An 18,057-nucleotide genomic window follows, 5' to 3' on the forward strand; every position below is an offset into this window, starting at 1 on the left:
ATGAGATAAGAATGGAAGAACATAAGAAGAGTTCTAATTGATTGAACCAAGGGTCTGTATAGTCCAGTGTCCTATTTCCAATATTGACCAACCAGAAGGCAATACCTTCCCCTCTGAGTTTGCCCTTCCTTTTTACCTAGCAACCAGAATGCATCTTTCCTGTGCTGGGTTTGCCTGAGCTCAGGTAGTTTCTGCAAATGGAGGAACTTTGCAAAGAGGCTTAGGTATGTCTCCCACTTTGTAAGAGTTGACAAGCACTCATCAAGAATTCACTGTATAGATAACTTACAGTACAGGCATACCCCGCTTAACGTCGCTTCACTTAACGTCGCCTCGCTATAACGTACATGCTCCATACTCCACCTTTCGCCGCTTAACGTATGCGTGCTTCGCAATTACGGACACTTAATGGCATGATGCCGCTGCCATTTAGTGGCGATTTCAGTGCAGTACATGCATAGATAATTGCTTCACTTTAAGTACATTTTCACTTTACATACACGCTCCGGTCCCATTGCGTATGTTAAAGCGGGGTATGCCTGTACAATGGTATACATGTTTGAGTCTCTTTGTGTTTAATGGGGCTTACTCCCAGGTAAATGGGTACAGAATGGCACCTTAGGGTTTGTTTAGGATTGGCATTGCAGAAAACAGGGTTACTGAGCCTTTAATAGTTGTATTTCCACAATCAGGGCCTGCAGGACATAGCTGACTTCCCACAGTAAACCGGAGGGGGGAGGGGGAAAAGAACAAGAACGACTTCCTTTTTCTAATTTTGTGTCTTGCCAGGCCCCCATGGCAGCCATTTTGTGTTATGCCACACACCCCATGGTAGCCATTTTGTGACTGGCATACTCAGCGCTCTCTCAAAATTCAAAATGTGCCCCCTAGTCCAAGAAGGTTGGCAACCTCTCTGATCCTTTTCTTAAAGCCATTTAATCTAGTGGCATCACCACACCTTGTGACAGCAAATTCTGCAAGTTCATTATGAATTCTTTGAAGAAGTTGCTTTGCCTATGAACGACATGGACTTCTTTTTTTAAAAATCGAAATAGTGCTGCAGTGGAGAAACCTCTGCAACTTTACTTAATTTGCATATTTATAACTGGCAAAGTATTCAGCATTTCTTGTCACAGAATTTGGGGTGCAGAATTTATATATATTATATTTTGCATGAAGTCTGCATGGGTCTGAGTGCAGCTAATGTTACTCATAGAATGGCAAGGTTAACAGGGATAAGATAACACTAGCACGAAAACATGCAGGGCTTAGCTGCAACATAGTGAACCTTGTTCCTTTAAAGCCTTCAGTGCTGAAGAATGTCAAATATTCTATAAGAGAATGAAAAACCAGGTGATGTGGTCAGTAAATAAAGCCAAGGATGTCTAGGCATTGTTTCCTGCAGTGTAACCCACACCCAGTGCAAGCAGGCCTGTGATACATCGTTTGAGAGCAACCGGCTCATGCGTAAGTGACAGAGTTGGAGGGCAGCATGTCAGGGTTGTGTTGTCTTAGCAGTTGTTGTGACATTAACAGAGGTCAAGGATATGTTCCATCAAGGGCTACTTGGATGTGTTAGCTCTTGTTCGTTGGCTAATGTGTTTGAATAATAAGATGAAGAAGAATGGCCCTTCCAATTAGCTGGAAAATAGCTCTGTCCAGGGCAGGAACAGTTGCAAACATTCCGAGTACAACAGTCTGAAAGATTTGTTGAATGCAAAGATGTTCCTGCTTTAATAACCCTTTGCATTTATACTTTTATACTTCCAATTATTCAAGGCCTTCATGTTCATTGTCTCAATAATCTTTACCACAGTATTGTCTGGTATATTATTATCCCCATAGTTATTAGTATTAGTATTATCATCACTTCCCCTCACCCCCCCCCAATCCAGAAGGACTACTTGCTTCCACATGATCCTGCCTGCCCATTTTGGTTTTTAGAAGAGATCTAGTTCTGTGTCCCACCTCCATCAAAAGGGCACTTGGTGGGAATATACTACAGGGCCTTCATTGTCGCAGCACCCAGACTGTAGAACCCCCTCCCTCAGGAGATTCATCTGGCCCCTTTCTTATTGGTCTTCCTATGCTTAGCAAGATTTGTTTTATTTTGATATACATTCAGTACTGGTTAGTTGTCCCAGTTAGTGATGCTTTTGGTTTTGCTGTCAATATTTAATGGTGGTGGTTAAAATGTGTATTCTTTCCTTTAACTCAAAGGTTCAGGGACATACATAACAAATATACAGTAATATATAATAATAAAATATACAAAACTATTAAACTATTACTATTGTTGGAATGTAAACCTATTACAATGGAGACTGGTGTCTCCAATGTCAGTGGGCCAGTGAAACAATTCTGGATTTTAGTCTGAGATTTCAAGGAGTTGTCCAAGATGCTCAGCCACTATTATCAAAAACACCTAAACATCAAAATAGCCAAGAACCAAAATTATGGATACTCTGGTTCCTGGCCAGAACTCAAATTTTGATTTAGTTAAATTGTTATTGTATTTGTCATTGTGTGTGTGGTTTTTTTAGTGGCACCTGGAGGGTCCTCTGAGTGCAAAAGTAGCCTATACATTTTCATATAAACAAATCAAATAAATATTATAGATTGGGAGGAGGACTTGGGCAGAGATTGATGGCTCATCTAAGATCTTATACAGCCCAATTCTATGCAGAGTCTGAGTGCCTAAGTAAAGAGAACCAGTGGAGGAATGAGGCAGCAAAAACTGTGTCTCCCACTGTTTTGTTAAGGGAAAAGCAGTTTCCCAGTTGCAATGTGGTAGCCCTGCTGTGATTACCATGCACAGCTGCTTGCTTCTATATGTGGTTTCCTATCCCCGAAGACCTTTCATTACAAACAATCAACACATTTTTCACCTGCTGCTTTGTATGTGCCGTAACAGCCATTAAGCAACTGCAGTCAGCTGTTACCACATGAAATTTGCAGCAATTGACTTAAATGCCTGGTATTCTTTGCAATGAATCAGCCTAATGAAGAAATAGCAGGCCCTGCTCAGCTTTGCTACAAGTGACAGACTACTTAACATTCATCAGCCATAGCCTGCCTACTCATCTGTTTTCACTGCTAACAGAACAGTCCAAACTAAGGAAGGGTGGAAGGCTGTCCTCATTTATGTAAGGATTCTGGCAGAAGAGAACACTTTGCACCATGCCTTTATACACTGCACATGGAATATCTGCTTATTTGACATGTTGGAACAAAAATGGTAAGAAAACACTTAAAAGGTTTGGAAAAATATTAAGCACTGAGAGAAATGATTCCACGTGCCCAGATCCTGAGCAGTGCCAGAAAAGGAGCGCATAAGCTGTTGTGAAAGGTACAAGACTGATTAACTACAAATCCAGTCTTACGTTAACATAGATGCACAAATCTAAAGCAAAGCAAAAAGGCTGAACACCAAGCCTTTTTCCACTTCAAGGGCCTGTTGGTGTATGTGCAAAATTGGCCAGGATTGTACACAGAACTAGATGTCTTCAAAACATTTTTTAAAATATGTTTGAAATTTGTTTTGTTTTAATGTATTTTAAAGTCTGTTTTTATGATGTTTTAAAGTGTTTTTAGTGCTTTTGTTTGCCGCCCTGGGCTCCTACTGGGAGGAAATCAAATAATAAATTAATAAATAAAATAGAGCAATTAGGAATCATCCATTTCAAAGTGAACAAGCTTCTGTGATTGAGGCTTGGGTAAGAGTGGATAGGGGGGTCTAACCCTTTCTGCCCACAACTAAGCCCCACTCCAAATTTCCCCCCTCCACAAAAACCTGCTATTGGTAGAAGGGAAAACATACAGGCATAATATTGATATTCAACAGCTGCCTTTAGTACAGGGGGTCCCAAATTGTGGTCTGTGGACCACTGGTGGTCTGCAAGTTTCATTAAAGTGGTGTGCAGCATGTTTATAAAAATACAATTAAAAATCATACAGCACCTAGCACAGTGCATGGTCTGCCAAGACCCTCAGCAATTTTCAAGTGGTCCATAGAGGAAAAAAGTTCAGGGACTACTGTTTTTAGTAGAAGAAAAAGATGTTGGGAAGATGCATTTGGTATCTCCCAGGTCATGTCTCATTTGGCCCTTAGCCTTATCTAATGTATTTGTGGTTGAAGATACCTCCATCTTAGCACTTTACTTCTTTTCACCCTGTGTCAGTACAATATGGCATAGCTTATTCATATACTGCTTTCTGGCCCAAACATACCCAAAGTAGTGAAGAGCATTAATACATATTAAAAAAGAAATAAACAGTAGAAATACAATACATACTATAGGTCAATCAAAACAATATTTTTTAAAAGAATGAAAATTCAACCAAGAATGAAAATTACATAATAAGATCTATCTATCGATAGTAGGGATGGGATCCGTTGGCTGGTGCCAGTTTGTGTCGTGCCCGGGTTGGGACTCAAGAACAGAATCACTTGATGAAAGCAAATCAGTTTTTATTAGAGTAATTTCCAGACATAGGCTTCTCCGCCTCATGAACTCTTAACATGAACCAAAACCCGCGGCATGGAAGAGAGTTGATAGAACAGAGTTTCAAACATTCCCCGTCCCTTATCAAGGGGGCTTTCGGGCCCGGATCCTCTCACTCCGCCTCAAACTGCCCACATCTACGCCCCTTCCCTCCTCTTTTCTTTGGCGCCTTTTTAACTGTCTTCGGGTGCGGGGCGATGGGGGGGCGGCTGCCTCCTCCCCTTCTGATTCGGAAAGGATGGTAGGAAGTGGGGGGGGTTGGCCCAACACTTCAGGCGATTTCTCTCTACCCTTCTCTGCAGCCGAACGGCCTTGGTCCTCCTCCTCCCTCTCTGTCTGTAACTGCAGCACATTCCTAGGGGGGGAGTGCGTGGGAAACGAGTCTGTTGTCTGTTCAAGATTTTCCCCCTCTATCTGGGAAGCCTCCCCCTCCCCTTCAGACGCCTCAGCCCAGCTGCCCCCCTCTCCTAGCTCATTCTCAGAAACATCAGAATCCTAACCATACATCCTGACAGTTTGAAAGCATTCCATTGACTTAACAGGCTGGGATCAATTTGAGTTTGTTCTATATCCCCTAGCTTCTGCTTTTATCAATCCATGGGGTATTTTTGCTTGGGAAAAAATTGATATTAATATTTATAGTTTTAAAGGAAATGACAATATTTTGAAGGAAATATTGATAAATATCATTCTTACAATTGTTTTTTTAAAGGCAGATTAAAAAAAGAGGTCTGTTATCAAAAATAACTGTAGAAATTAACTACATTAAAATCCAATCCTCAGTGATTGAGAATAAGTGAATGAATGGAAAAATTGGTACCAAATCTGAATTGGATGGAATTCTAGAACATCCCTAATGGATAGTGCAGCACATGAAAAGTGATAGAAATCTGCCATTCTCCTTGGTTTCTTTGCAGATGGAAGTAAGTCATCAGAACCACCTCACTGACTTTTCTTTATTGGTATGCTGATTACGTTGCTGACAATGTGGCTTGGCTCCTATGTGTCTGTTTATTAACATTTTGGCATAGCCTTTTGCAGTTGGAAAGCTCTTCAGCTGACTTGTTAGCTCATTAGCCCTTGCAATAGATGGATCCTAGCAGCCACAGTTATCAGATCTAATGCCGTGGATTACATTTTCTTTAAGTGGATTGCTATTTTCCTCATTTGCAGCTTCCACCAAAACTTCAAGCTCTCTGAAAACACTTACATGCCTGTAAAAACATTATAGATTAAAACACATTGTATCAGGGAATGTATTAAGCTTGTAAGAAATGAAGCATTGGGGAAGAGTAACTCTCAATCCTATATGCATTTTCCTCTAAATCCCATTGAACTCCATGGCTTGCTTCTGAGTAGACATTTATAGGATTGTGCTGCTAGTTTCTCACAATCTAGAAAGATTGGCTCCCATGTTCTTCAGGGGTTTTTGATGGGAAATGGCACCTCTGATGAAGCCTTAGTTTGTACACTGATATTTATCTGACTACAATATCTGCTTCAAGAGAGACATAGAAATATTGCTGACAACTGGACAAGTGGATTGAGGCAGTGTCTTATCAAAAGTATAGAAAATGAGATTAAATGTATTATTGCCACCCTAGCTATAAGAAACAATATTCTTTCTATAGTCATCTATTAGAAAATGAAATGTTAACCCTAACTAAACTCCAAGGGACTAAACAACACCAAGCACGTGGGGAGGCAACACAAAAGGAGGGTCAGGGGGCTGTAGTTCATGAAAAGCAGGGGAGGCAGTGCTGAAATGAGACTCAATCCTCCATAACAGCCCAAGACTATAAGCAACATAATATGCTTCCCATCTCAGTAGGCATTTTTAAAAAACAACCAACCAAAGCCAAGGGTGTGTCTCATAACAACCAACCAGGAACAAGGATGTATCCACTTCAACTGCAGTTCTGGTCAGTCAAGGGCCTGTTCCAAATAATGTGGATCTCTCTATAGGAAAAAGATATAAACCATGTGTAGATCATCATGCATCATAATTGTATCCATGTCTATTTTGTTACATGATGATCTACATGAGATTTGCATTCTTTATCCCACCTTGAAGGCCTTTCATTGTCTGGAACACAAAAATGCAGCAGGTAGCGCTTTGCTAGACACAGAGATAACTGCTGGTACCTGCTATAATTCTGCTCTTAAGGGCATAATAAAAAAACCCTCCCCTCATGACAGTCATGAGTGTGAAAGCAGTTATAAATATAAATAACTAAAGGCCTTTGTAAATAATTTATGTTAGTATATCTTTTGATCTTTCACATGTACAGTTGCTAGATTTAAAGCTGAGAGACTCTCATCGATGTTGAAACCTCCAAATATGGCCTGGTTTCTCTTACCCATTCTGTCCCCATCCCCGTTATCCAGCCTTCTCCCCTGTTTTCTGTGGGCCACTCCAGATACACATTTTATTGTGCATTCACAATGGCTTGTGCTGATTATGCTGTTGGGGTGCTTTATGCAAGTTTGTGTCTGCAGCTTTGTTTCCAGTCGCTCCATGTCCAATAGCTGAAATCCTGTGACTTTTCATACCACAAATATTCTGGGTTTGTTTTTTTCCTCCTTTTGTTGTGCTATAGTGCAAGATAATTCGGTAAAACTGAAGAAGCATCACAGAACTAATAAAGAGAAATGATGTGTGGACGGTCCAGTATAAATCCACCCCTAACACACTATCATTGTGTCAGTGACATGTTGCAGAATACACCTGCAAAAAAAATGGTAACCCAACTCCATGGGTCAAGACATAGACTGCAAGCTTTTCTTGCACAAGACTCATTATTAGGGATGTGGGAGAAATTTGGTGTGGTTTGGCTTTTAATTTGAACCTAATTCACACTTTCTGAAACAATATGGGAACCAAAACACAGCTGTCTTTCAAAATTCACACTTTTGCGAATGTTGGGATGCAGGATTTCTAACCAACTAATTGCATATACTTGGAGATAGTGTGAATAAAATGCATGTATTAGTGCAGAAAACATATAAATATGCATTATATCAGGGGAAATCGTTTGCAAAAATGTGTACATGTGTACAATCGGACAGAATTGCAAAAAATGTGTATATTAGGAGAAATTTGTACTAAAATGCTGACTGATTTTCATGAGGACGTAACAAAATTTCAAACTGATACAGAAATGTGGAGAATTGAGCTTAAGCTTAGAGGTAGGAGACTGACATTGACAGATTCATACATCACAACTACTCACCCACCTAACAAAGATACTAGGAATGTACAGGAAGTCTGGAGCCAAAGTTTCGCTGATATATATGTACACAAAACCCATCAAGGACTATGGAGGAATTTCCTCCACTCATTCTCTCTCTGTTGCCTGCCTGCCTCTTCCTTTTATCTGCAGAATCCTAACCCCCACCCTCCTCTTTTACTTACCCTCTTATCCCAGACCCTTGCCCCTAAGATCTGAATCCCAACCTGACTCTTCCTCACTCTTCCTTCCTCTTTCCTAACAATCATCCCCACAATCTCCCTGAAATGTATTATCTTGACCATCTGTCTCCCCTTTCTCTTCCCATTGCATGAACTAATTTGCTGAAAGCACCTTAGAGAGCTCCTTAAAAGTTCGGAATAAAACTTGGATCGCATGCATTGCCCCACTGATGTCAGAGCCACCAATCTCCATTAAGTAGTGGAGCCCATGCTATTCACACAGCTGTTTCCATGGTGGATCCCCAACAGGAAAGGAAGACCTACTGAGACATTTGATGATATTCATTTACAAAAACATTAAGAAAGATCCTCAAGGTGGCTCACAAAAACAACAAAACAAGGAAACAAAACAAGCCCCAAGCCTGTTACAAAATAACAGTAATGTTAGAGAGCAGCTGCCAATCAGAGCATACAATATTGGGTTAGATGAACCAGTGGTTTGACAGTCACTCAGTATAAGGCAACTTCATGAGTTTTAACTACAAATGTGCATCCCAATAAAAGCCCACTTTAGAGTATTCCCAAAAGTTTGCTGTTTTGTCTCCTGTTTTTTATAGCATGTCACAATTGGGAATCTTTATAGGGCAGATCAAACAAGCATCTTTTTGCTGTTGTTGCTGTTGTTTAATTAATGTATCTATTAATGACAGCCATTAAATATTTAGCTCCATTTCTTTGCTGCTTAGAGGTGCTCACTTTCTCATAGCAACATATGGGATAACAAAATTGCTGAGGAAGGCATCTGTTAACAGCCTCCTGATTCCAAACAGTACCTTAGCAGCTACTGTGATTTCTTAGCTTGTTTAATTTTATGAAGCACAAATGCATCTTCAAACAAAAGTCCATTTCAGGTCGCCAAAGATATGGTCTTTAAAATCAACAGAAGCTGCAATACAGACCAACTTTTCTAATTGGTTCTACCTACAGGACATGGGCCATATTTAAATACTGGTAGTGGTATAAACCCTCTAGAGGAGCCTTCCTCAGCTTGGTTCTCTTCAGATGTTGAACTGCAACAACCATCATCCCTGACCATTGGCCATTCTGGCTGGGGCTGATGGGTGTTGTAGTCCAAAACATCTGGGAGGGCACTAAGTTGGGGAAGGCTGCTGCTCTAGAGGCATGTGTTAATTATAGTTGGTAACTGTCCCCCCTCCAGTTCCTCTAGCAGTGCTTGCTATGGAAAGTCACCCTACCACATTCATTTCCTGCAAGAAATCCTGTAATAGCTGCTTGCATTTGATTGATCAAAGACATTGAAATTGGCAATTTGGCCAATTCCAATTTCCTAATGAAGTGGGTTGGAATCCCTCTGGGTACTTGTTAACTCTGCCCTGCCTTTCTTTCCATCTGGCTCCATTGTAAATGACTAAGTTAGCCAGTATCATCTCTTGCAATCAGCTTTATACATTTCCACCACTGTCGTGGTTTGGCTGAAATTGCTTTTTTTCTACTGCAGCTCTCTGCCCTCTTTCTTTCCTTCTTGCTAGCTTTGAAAGGTTGTATTCAACTTATTTTTACTCAGGGTAGACCCATCATGAACTTTGGTCTATTACTTTCAATCGGCATACTCTGAGTAAAAGTTAGTTGAATACATCCCAAAGTGAGAAAACAACAAGCTCAAAATATGAATTTTCCAAGCTTGCAATACTTGATTGTCTTGAGCTTCCTTGCCCTGAAACCCCCAAAACTAAATTCTCAAGTGACCCTGTGAGAATGACCTATTTGAGAGAGCTCTCAAAGAAGGTGACCCATGATGATGGCACTCACTATTGTTGAGCCAGTTAAGTAAGACTCAAGCCAAGAGTTCATAAATCATTTGTCTTTTCCTGTGAACAATCCCTGGTGTGTCTGTGTATGCGTGGGGAGGAGAAATCCTTTGAAAACATTGTGCACATGAAGGCACCAGCATCTCCACTCACTCTCACTTTTCACCACTGAACGATGCCAAATTTTGACAGGTTGCTGTATTTGGCTGTCATCAATGAATGAATTTTCTTCCAAGTCAGACATGTTAGTACTACCAGCACTGAGTAAAGGAATGGAGTATTTGCACTTTCCAAAATTTGAGAACTGAAACACAGCCATCCTTCAAAATTTGCACTTATTTGAATTTTGTGATGCAGTTCACCTACTAAACAATGTATATTAAGATGCATATATTAGGGGGAAATGTATACAAAAATGAATATATGAGTGAAATTAACATGCTAAAACGTGTTATGAGAAATTGCTTGCCAAAATGTGTACATTAGTCAAAACGTCCTCCAAAATATGTTTATTAGAAGAAATTTGCACTAAAATGCTGAAGAATTAATGTTGTTGTTTTTTAAAAAAACTTGCTGCAAGTGAAGAACTGAATTTAAGGATGGAAAAATGAGAACTGAGAGAACCAAAATTGACAGATCTTTTCTTTGAGATCAACACACTTTTCATGGTAGTGACTTTGACTATGGATTAAAATAGGAGCATCTTAGAGGCATTTTATGCCAACAGGAGAAAGACTCATACAAGAGAAAGACAGGATCTCAATTTATGTTGCAGTTTGGGGATGGTGAGTGCTGGTGAAAATACTGGATCAAAGCCTTTGCCCAGCTTAAGCCATTACTCATCCCATATGTATACTGAGATTTAGTGACCTCCATCTCTTTGTTTTTGTTTATAGCCTCTGGCCTCTCCTCCTCTCCCTCAACCCCGACACAAGTGATCAAGCAGCCGACATTTCCACTTGAATCCTACAAGCATGAACCAGAGAGGCTAGAAACGCGGATTCACACATCCTCTCCCCCCCCAGATACAGGCCAGAGATCCAGCCTGCCCCCAGGACAAAGTGTGGCCAAACTCCTTACTCCCACCCCTTGTGCTTCCTCAAAAGCAGTAAGTATAGATTGTTTTGTTTCTGTATGCATGCATTTTAGCATTGGTATGGGCCTTCTGAGTGTTCAAGTGCTTAATGTGTATTATCTTCTTGAAATCCTTGCAATAAGCCTACAAGGTAGGTAAGTACTATTATCACCATATTTCAATAGGGGTGAGGATTGAGACTGAGGTCTTGCTTAAAGCAGCCTTGTGAGTCAAAGCAGAGGTGAAATTTTAACTGGAGACTTCTCAGTTCCTAGCTCAGACTCCTGGGCTGCAAAGTTGGTGGCAGTGATGGCCACTTACTTGGATGGCGTTGAAAGAAGATTAGACCAGTTCATGGAGGATAAGGCTATCAGAGGCTACTAGCCATGATGGCTGTCCTCTGCCTCCATGGTCAGAGGCTGTATGCTTCCGATTGCCAGTTGCTAGAAACCACAGGTAGAGAGAATGCTCTTGTGTTCAGGTCCTGCTTGTGGGCTTCCCATAGGTAACTGGTTGGCCACTGTGAGAAGAGGATGCTGGACTAGATGACCAATGGCCTGATCCAGCAGGCTCTTCTTATGTTCTTAATCTATGCATACTTGCTTGGGAGTTAGTCCCAATGAACTGAATGGGATTTGTCTCTGAGTGAACATGCATAAGGTTGCACTTAGTCATACTTTTATGTTTCCAGAAGGTGTGCTGAGAAGTCTACTATCTGCTGTTAAAAACAGTCAGTAATGACTGGCACTATTGTCTTCAGTAAGATGCAGTGTTTAATTTGTAGGATGCAGTGTTCTGTTGTAAAGTGAAGTATGACTTGAGTTCCTTCCTTAGCCCAATTATGGGTCTGGAGGGGCCCATAATTCCTTATGGGGTTTTTACTGTAAATACATCATCAACCCTTGCTCACATTTGTGGAGTTCAAAAGAGTAGCAATGTTCTGTAAAGAACAAGGGATTTGTTGCCCTTAACACCATCTTGCACAATCTGAATTATTATAGTATTTTTTCTGGCAGATACTTTCTAACTCTTGAGTTTGTGCAAACAATTTATTCAGTTTCCCCCCTTGAATATTTATTTGTTTCCATTTTTGGCCCACTTGATCCCAAGAATTTCAAGCAGGCAGCAATACATTTTAGTGGTTGAACTACAGTAATACCTCAGTTAAGGAATCCTCCAGGAACCAAGTTCCTTCCTTTTAAGGAAGGATTTTTTTAAGGTGAAACTGACCAAGTTTGCTTTGCTATGGATAAACTTTCAAGCCTGTGCCTTTGCTTTAAGGTGAAACTGACTAACCTGTGTATTTGCTTTGCTATCAACGAATTGACAAGCATGTGCCTTCGCTTTAAGGTGAAACTAATTAGTCTGTGCCTTTGCTTTGCTAGGGTGAAATCTGTTGCTTTCTCCTAGGGCTGGGGAGGGAAGGATCCAGTATGATGGAGAGGAAAGGAGGGGAGGGGAGCCACCCTTTAAAGCCCCTGTTGAAGCTGCTTCCATCATCTATGAGTGGGTGTAGGAACCTATTCTTTCCATGTTATTCCTACCTCTGGTACAAAAGTTTCTGTTAAAGAAGTCATGTCCAGGAACGCATCTACTTTGTTAACTGAGGTATTACTGTACATTACAAGCGTAGACCTTTTCTGGATTGTACCATTTCAAACAGGTATGAAGGTTACGTTTTGTATGAAGGTTACATTTTTTCATTCACTTGCCTGCTCTCCAGCATACCTGGAGGAGTTCATTTATTGTTTAAATTCATATCAGAGATGGGGAACATGTGACCCTCTGGATGTTGTTGGACTATTCAGGGCTTTGTGGTGAGGTGTGTAAGGCAGCATCATTTACTGTTCTGCCCTGTATTCGTCACATACAGCACTGTTTCTGTTCCACTGTAGCCCATCTTCCACCAAAAATTGCTATTCATCTCCCTGTTCACTGTAGTGAAATTATGTGTATTTACATAATTCATTATGCAAATAACATCATTCTATTATCTACCCCATTCATTTCAATGCAAAAGAAACGCAATGCAAATGAGGGGGAAATGTAAACAATTATATGACATTTGCAGACTGAAAGCAACAGCAATTAATGATGTTATTCACTCAGCTGATTTCTATTCCAAACATGGGACAAATAAGTAAATATTAACAGTTTCTGCTCCCATTTCCATTTTCATCATAATTCTCTGACATCCTTAGTTGTAGTCCAACAATATCTGGAAGGCTACAGATTCCTCATTCCTGATTTATATCCTGTCATTCAAATACGTTATCAGGGAGTTCATAATAAAAAATTAAGAACACTAGTGTCTAATACACTAAAAGAAGCTAAAAGCAGCAAATCTATGGAAACAACTTAAAATTAATATTAAAATGCATTGAGCAAATCAGATCATCAATAGTTTGAAAAGCCAGGGAAAATTTTTAACATCTTTAGCTTGTGCCAGAAAGACATCAGAGTAGGTACCAGATAAGCCTCTCTGGGAAGAGCATTTAAAAACTAGGGTGCTACCACCAAAAGGGCCTCTCCCTGGTGGCCCTAGCCACACTTCAGATGGTGGGAAACCTCAGAAAAGGGCATCTTATCAAAATCTCAGATTCTGGGCAGACATGTGAAAATTGCTTATCTTTCCACTCCTATAATGGGGGGGGTAGGGGGGGATGAAAGGACCAGAAGAAAAAGGGGTTGCTGCATCTTCCATTCATTGAGGAATTTAAAGGGATAGCATCAATCTGCCTTGGTAGCCTGACAACAGTATTAAACACCTGCCAGTGCTGCAGATTTATTACCATGTGAATGAATTTACGTTAAAACAATGACTAATGGGAACTGGAGCAAAGGTAACTGATATCTGGTGCTCTGAGCCATGCAGTTAGATGTGGCTGGCAAGAAGCCAGGTGACTAAGCTAATACTTTGACCTCAGCTAATTCTAGCATCGCCAGGTCAGTGTATACTTTGCTTACATGCCAGTATGAAATAGCAGTTGGCTTTGGTTGGGAAATGCTCCTGAATGGCCACCACAGAGCCTCTGAGTGTGGAAGTCAACAGTAATGTACACAGGAAGAAGAAATGGCTCCTTTGATTGGGGACTGGATGTATGATGATCTGGTTGATAGATTTTTCTACCAGCCTTTCTGGGTGGCAGCGAGTTATTAAGACCAATCATTTTTTATATAGGTTGCCAACCTAAGCACGGTCAAGGCATCTTAGTGAAATCAACCACAATATGGCAATCTAACATGGAGGATTTCTTGTAGATCGTACTTATGATCAACTTCGGTTGGTAGCCCAGCTACGTCCCTATTTGAGTAAAGAGGACCTTACATCAGTGGTACATGCTCTGGTAACCTCACGTTTGGATTACTGTAATGCGCTTTACGTAGGGCTACCTTTGAAGACAGTTCGGAAGCTACAACTAGTGCAAAATGCGGCGGCCAGATTGCTGACAAGGACCAAGCGGTCCGAGCATATAACACCTATTCTGGCCAGCTTGCACTGGTTGCCAGTATGTTTCCGGGCTAGATTCAAAGTGTTGGTATTAACCTATAAAGCCTTATACGGTGCGGGACCACGATACCTTGCGGAACGCCTCTTCCGATATGAACCGGCCCGTACACTACGTTCTGCTACGAAGGCCCTCCTCCGGGTTCCAACTCACAGGGAGGCCCGGAGGGTGATGACAAGATCTAGGGCCTTCTCAATGGTGGCCCCCGAACTATGGAACAGTCTCCCTGAGGAAGTACGCCTGGCGCCGACTCTGCTCTCCTTCTGGCGCCAGGTCAAAACCTTCCTATTCTCTGAAGCATTTTAAGTTACACTGATTTACTTTTTAAAATGTTTATTGTATTGGATTGATGATTGTATTTTAGTATTATTTTGTTATTCATTGTATTTTTTTGCTATTTTATGTTCACCGCCCAGAGAGCTATTGCTAGTCGGGCGGTATATAAATTTAATAAATAAATAAATAAATAAAATAAAAGTAGACTTGGATCAACACAGCAATATAATATGAATACTCAGAGGTCTGCTTCCTGATTTAGATAGTTACATCAGCATTTGTCCAAAGATGTCAACAAGACAATAATGCTAAAGATAACACAGGCGTGCTAGAACTTAGTGAGAAGGTGATGAGAGAATAGCAGAAGATATTCAAGGCAAATGGTGGGCTGACCAATCTTGTGTGGACTGTTTGTTAAAAAAAGAACTAGCATTCTTACATCATGTTGTGTTAAATGCGCAAAATCTGTAGCTATGGCATAAATCTCTGTTCAGTGATCCTGAACATGGATACACTGTTGCTTGACAGCAGAAGAAGTCTTGCTGGATCAGATTAGGGTCTACCTAATCCAACATTCTTTGCAAGAAACCCAATAGTTCACATGCATCAAGTTAACACACATGAAATAGGACAGCTGTGCACCATATTTTATATGCTGTGTGCACATCTGTTCTAGGGCAGCATGGTGATCCCCACAAGTTTTCCCAATTGCCATTTTCCTTTCTTATGCCATTCCTGTCACACAAAATATTCTATACCAATTGGTTTGACCCCTCCCTATATTTGCCGTCAGTTAATAAATTCCCAATCTCAGAACAAAGACACACACTTATATTTATTTATTATTTAATTTGTATCCCGCCCTTCCTCCCGGCAGGAGCCCAAGGTGGCAAACAAAGCGTTAAAAATACTTTAAAACTTCATAAAAACAGATCTTAAAATATAGTAAAACAAAACAGCGTTAAAAACATTTTAAAAAGACAACTTTAAAAAGGGCTAAAAACATTATTAAAAAACATATTAAGCAATTCCAACACAGACGCAGGTCTCAACCTAAAAGGTTTGTTGAAAGAGGAAAGTCTTCAAAAGGCGCTGAAAAGATAGCAGAGATGGCGCCTGCCTAATATTCAAAGGGAGGGAATTCCACAGGGTAGGTGCTGCCACACTAAAGGTCCGTTTCCTATATTGTGCAGAACGTACCTTCTGATAAGATGGTATCTGCAGGAGGCCCTCACCTGCAGAGCGCAGTGATCAGCTAGATATATACGGGGTAAGACGGTCTTTCAGGTATCCTGGTCCCGAGCTGTATAGGGCTTTGTACACACTTGCCATCACAATAATCTCTGGCTTAATATCTCATGCTGTTTCTATGCTTTTCTCCCTTATGTGTAAATTTCTATTTTACATTCTTGTTCTAACCTCAGTTATTTGGTTTATTATTCAATTTACAACTGTTGGGTTGCACTTACTTGTCTCTGATCCTGCATGCTGATTTTGCACACTCTTCCATTCTTGGTGTCTTCTGTGAATTCTGCTTTTTTAAAAGCATCTTTAGTAGGACATTATTCAAATCTGACAAATGCAACACAACCCTTTGCTTCTAATTATTTTTTATATATGTACCACTTACACTCCAAACAATTTGCAAGTATAAGATATATTATAAAATATCCACACATAATTAAAATACACAATAAAACAATTCCATCAAAACATTAAAAACATCCATAATTAAAATATACAATAAAACTGTCCTGTTAAAAAGTGTAATGGATAAAACAGTTAAAAGACCAGTTAAAACAATTAGATCAGGAAGCTCACATTCAGGGGAATGCTCATCTAAAAAGGTGTGTTTTCAAGAGTTGATGGAATACCAATATTAGTGGAGCTTCTCAGTATTGGCACATTTGCCGAACCTTGTATTTGGTGTGATCCTGCAGGTTGAAATAGCGTGATCTCTTACCTCTAGGTATGTTATTATGTACCTTCAAGTCGATTACGACTTATGGCGACCCTATGAATCAGTGGCCTCCAAGAGCATCTGTCATGAACCACCCTGTTCAGATCTTGTAAGTTTAGGTCTGTGGCTTCTTTTATGGAATCAATCCATCTCTTGTTTGGCCTTCCTCTTTTTCTACTCACTTCTGTTTTTCCCAGCATTATGGTCTTTTCTAGTGAATCGTGTCTTCTCATTATGTGTCCAAAGTATGATAGCCTCAGTTTCATCATTTGAGCTTCTAGTGACAGTTCTGGTTTGATTTGTTCTAACACCCAATTATTTGTCTTTTCACAGTCCATGGTATCCACAAAGCTCTCCTCCACCACATTTCAAATGAATCTCTAGGTATACTTTTCTTTTTTATTAACCCTGCTTCAGTGCCTTTGACAGCAGCCTAATACATAGAAAACTTTCCCTGCTGGAGGTAAATGGTGGGTAAAAACATTTGCCTGCTAAATTTCTCTGCATTTGGCTGCTGTTAAAGGCATAAGGCCAGTAAAAAAGAAAAAAGACAAAGTGGCAACACTGAATAAGAATATTTCTGTGAATAATGTCCTGTTTGACCCCCAAAATGTTACAGCAGCAGGAAAGTTTGAAGGGAGCTTGTTGAACAAAACTGCCGTGATATGGAAACAGGATCCTTCATTACATTTTTTAGCATCCATCTTTACACTGAGACAATCAACTGGAACAAAACAATTTTTTTTTAAAGGTGGTTTAACCACAGGAAACTGAGATAAATGTGAGATTGATAGCCTGCCCCCAACTGTGTACTGTATTTATCACATCTTTCATTGGCTCAATAACTCTTCCTGTTTTCTGGAGCACGGCTACATAAGATAGCAGGCAAGTCTTGACAGTGGTGAAACAACCATAATTTATCAGTCTTGCATTGCATATGCTATGCAGCCTTTACGTTAACACTTCAGCTCCTCTGATGGCAAATAACGCACATTTGATTTCATCCTGATCAGGTTGCAACCTGAAGGTTTGTTCTTTACCTTTAAATCCACCAATGAAGCAGGATGCTTAGCAGCTGCAGCTTGTATAGTTCATCTAATGTTTGCCCCTACATTTGTTGATGGGAGAAAGAGAAGATTTCAGAAATGGGGGGAACATTGGCAGGAGAAGCTATGGCTGCCTCAATGGATCTAAAGGTAAAAAGTGAATCTCTGGTCTATAACTTTATGTACAGCCAAAGGGGCAAATTTAATTTGAGTCTAAGCCTTCTATATCCAGCCCCAGCACTCTCTACTAGCTGGGTGTATTTTATATGCTCTAATTTTCATACTTTTTCTCCAATTGCTGTAAGTAATTCTACTGAAGCTGAAATCCTAACTGTGCTTCTGTCTCTGCAGGGATTCATGGGACAGGGAGATGCTCTGGTAGTTTAGCCTCTTCCTCACCAAAGCTGTCGCAGTCTTTCCTTGTTCCCTCTATGTGTTTTTGTTT

General features: G+C 40.4%; 1 protein-coding gene across 8 annotated transcripts in view; it reads left to right on the forward strand.

Moving 5' to 3' along the window:
- Positions 1-18,057, forward strand: part of PRKAG2 (protein kinase AMP-activated non-catalytic subunit gamma 2) — a 343,500-nt gene that overhangs the window by 235,169 nt on the left and 90,274 nt on the right. For 6 of the 8 annotated variants that reach the window (XR_009758152.1, XM_061586927.1, XM_061586930.1 and 3 more), the window contains one exon: positions 10,643-10,854. Coding sequence is in view for 7 of the 8 variants with exons in the window: in XM_061586927.1 (XP_061442911.1) it covers positions 10,643-10,854 (212 nt within the window). In the remaining variant the exon portion in view is untranslated. Of the gene's footprint in view, positions 1-1,389; positions 1,468-3,000; positions 3,239-10,642; positions 10,855-18,057 lie in introns of those variants that run through there. The other 2 variants (XM_061586933.1, XM_061586932.1) reach the window with 2 other exon arrangements.

This window comes from Rhineura floridana, chromosome 10, assembly GCF_030035675.1.
Source record: "Rhineura floridana isolate rRhiFlo1 chromosome 10, rRhiFlo1.hap2, whole genome shotgun sequence".
In the NCBI taxonomy this organism is placed as follows: domain Eukaryota; kingdom Metazoa; phylum Chordata; class Lepidosauria; order Squamata; family Rhineuridae; genus Rhineura; species Rhineura floridana.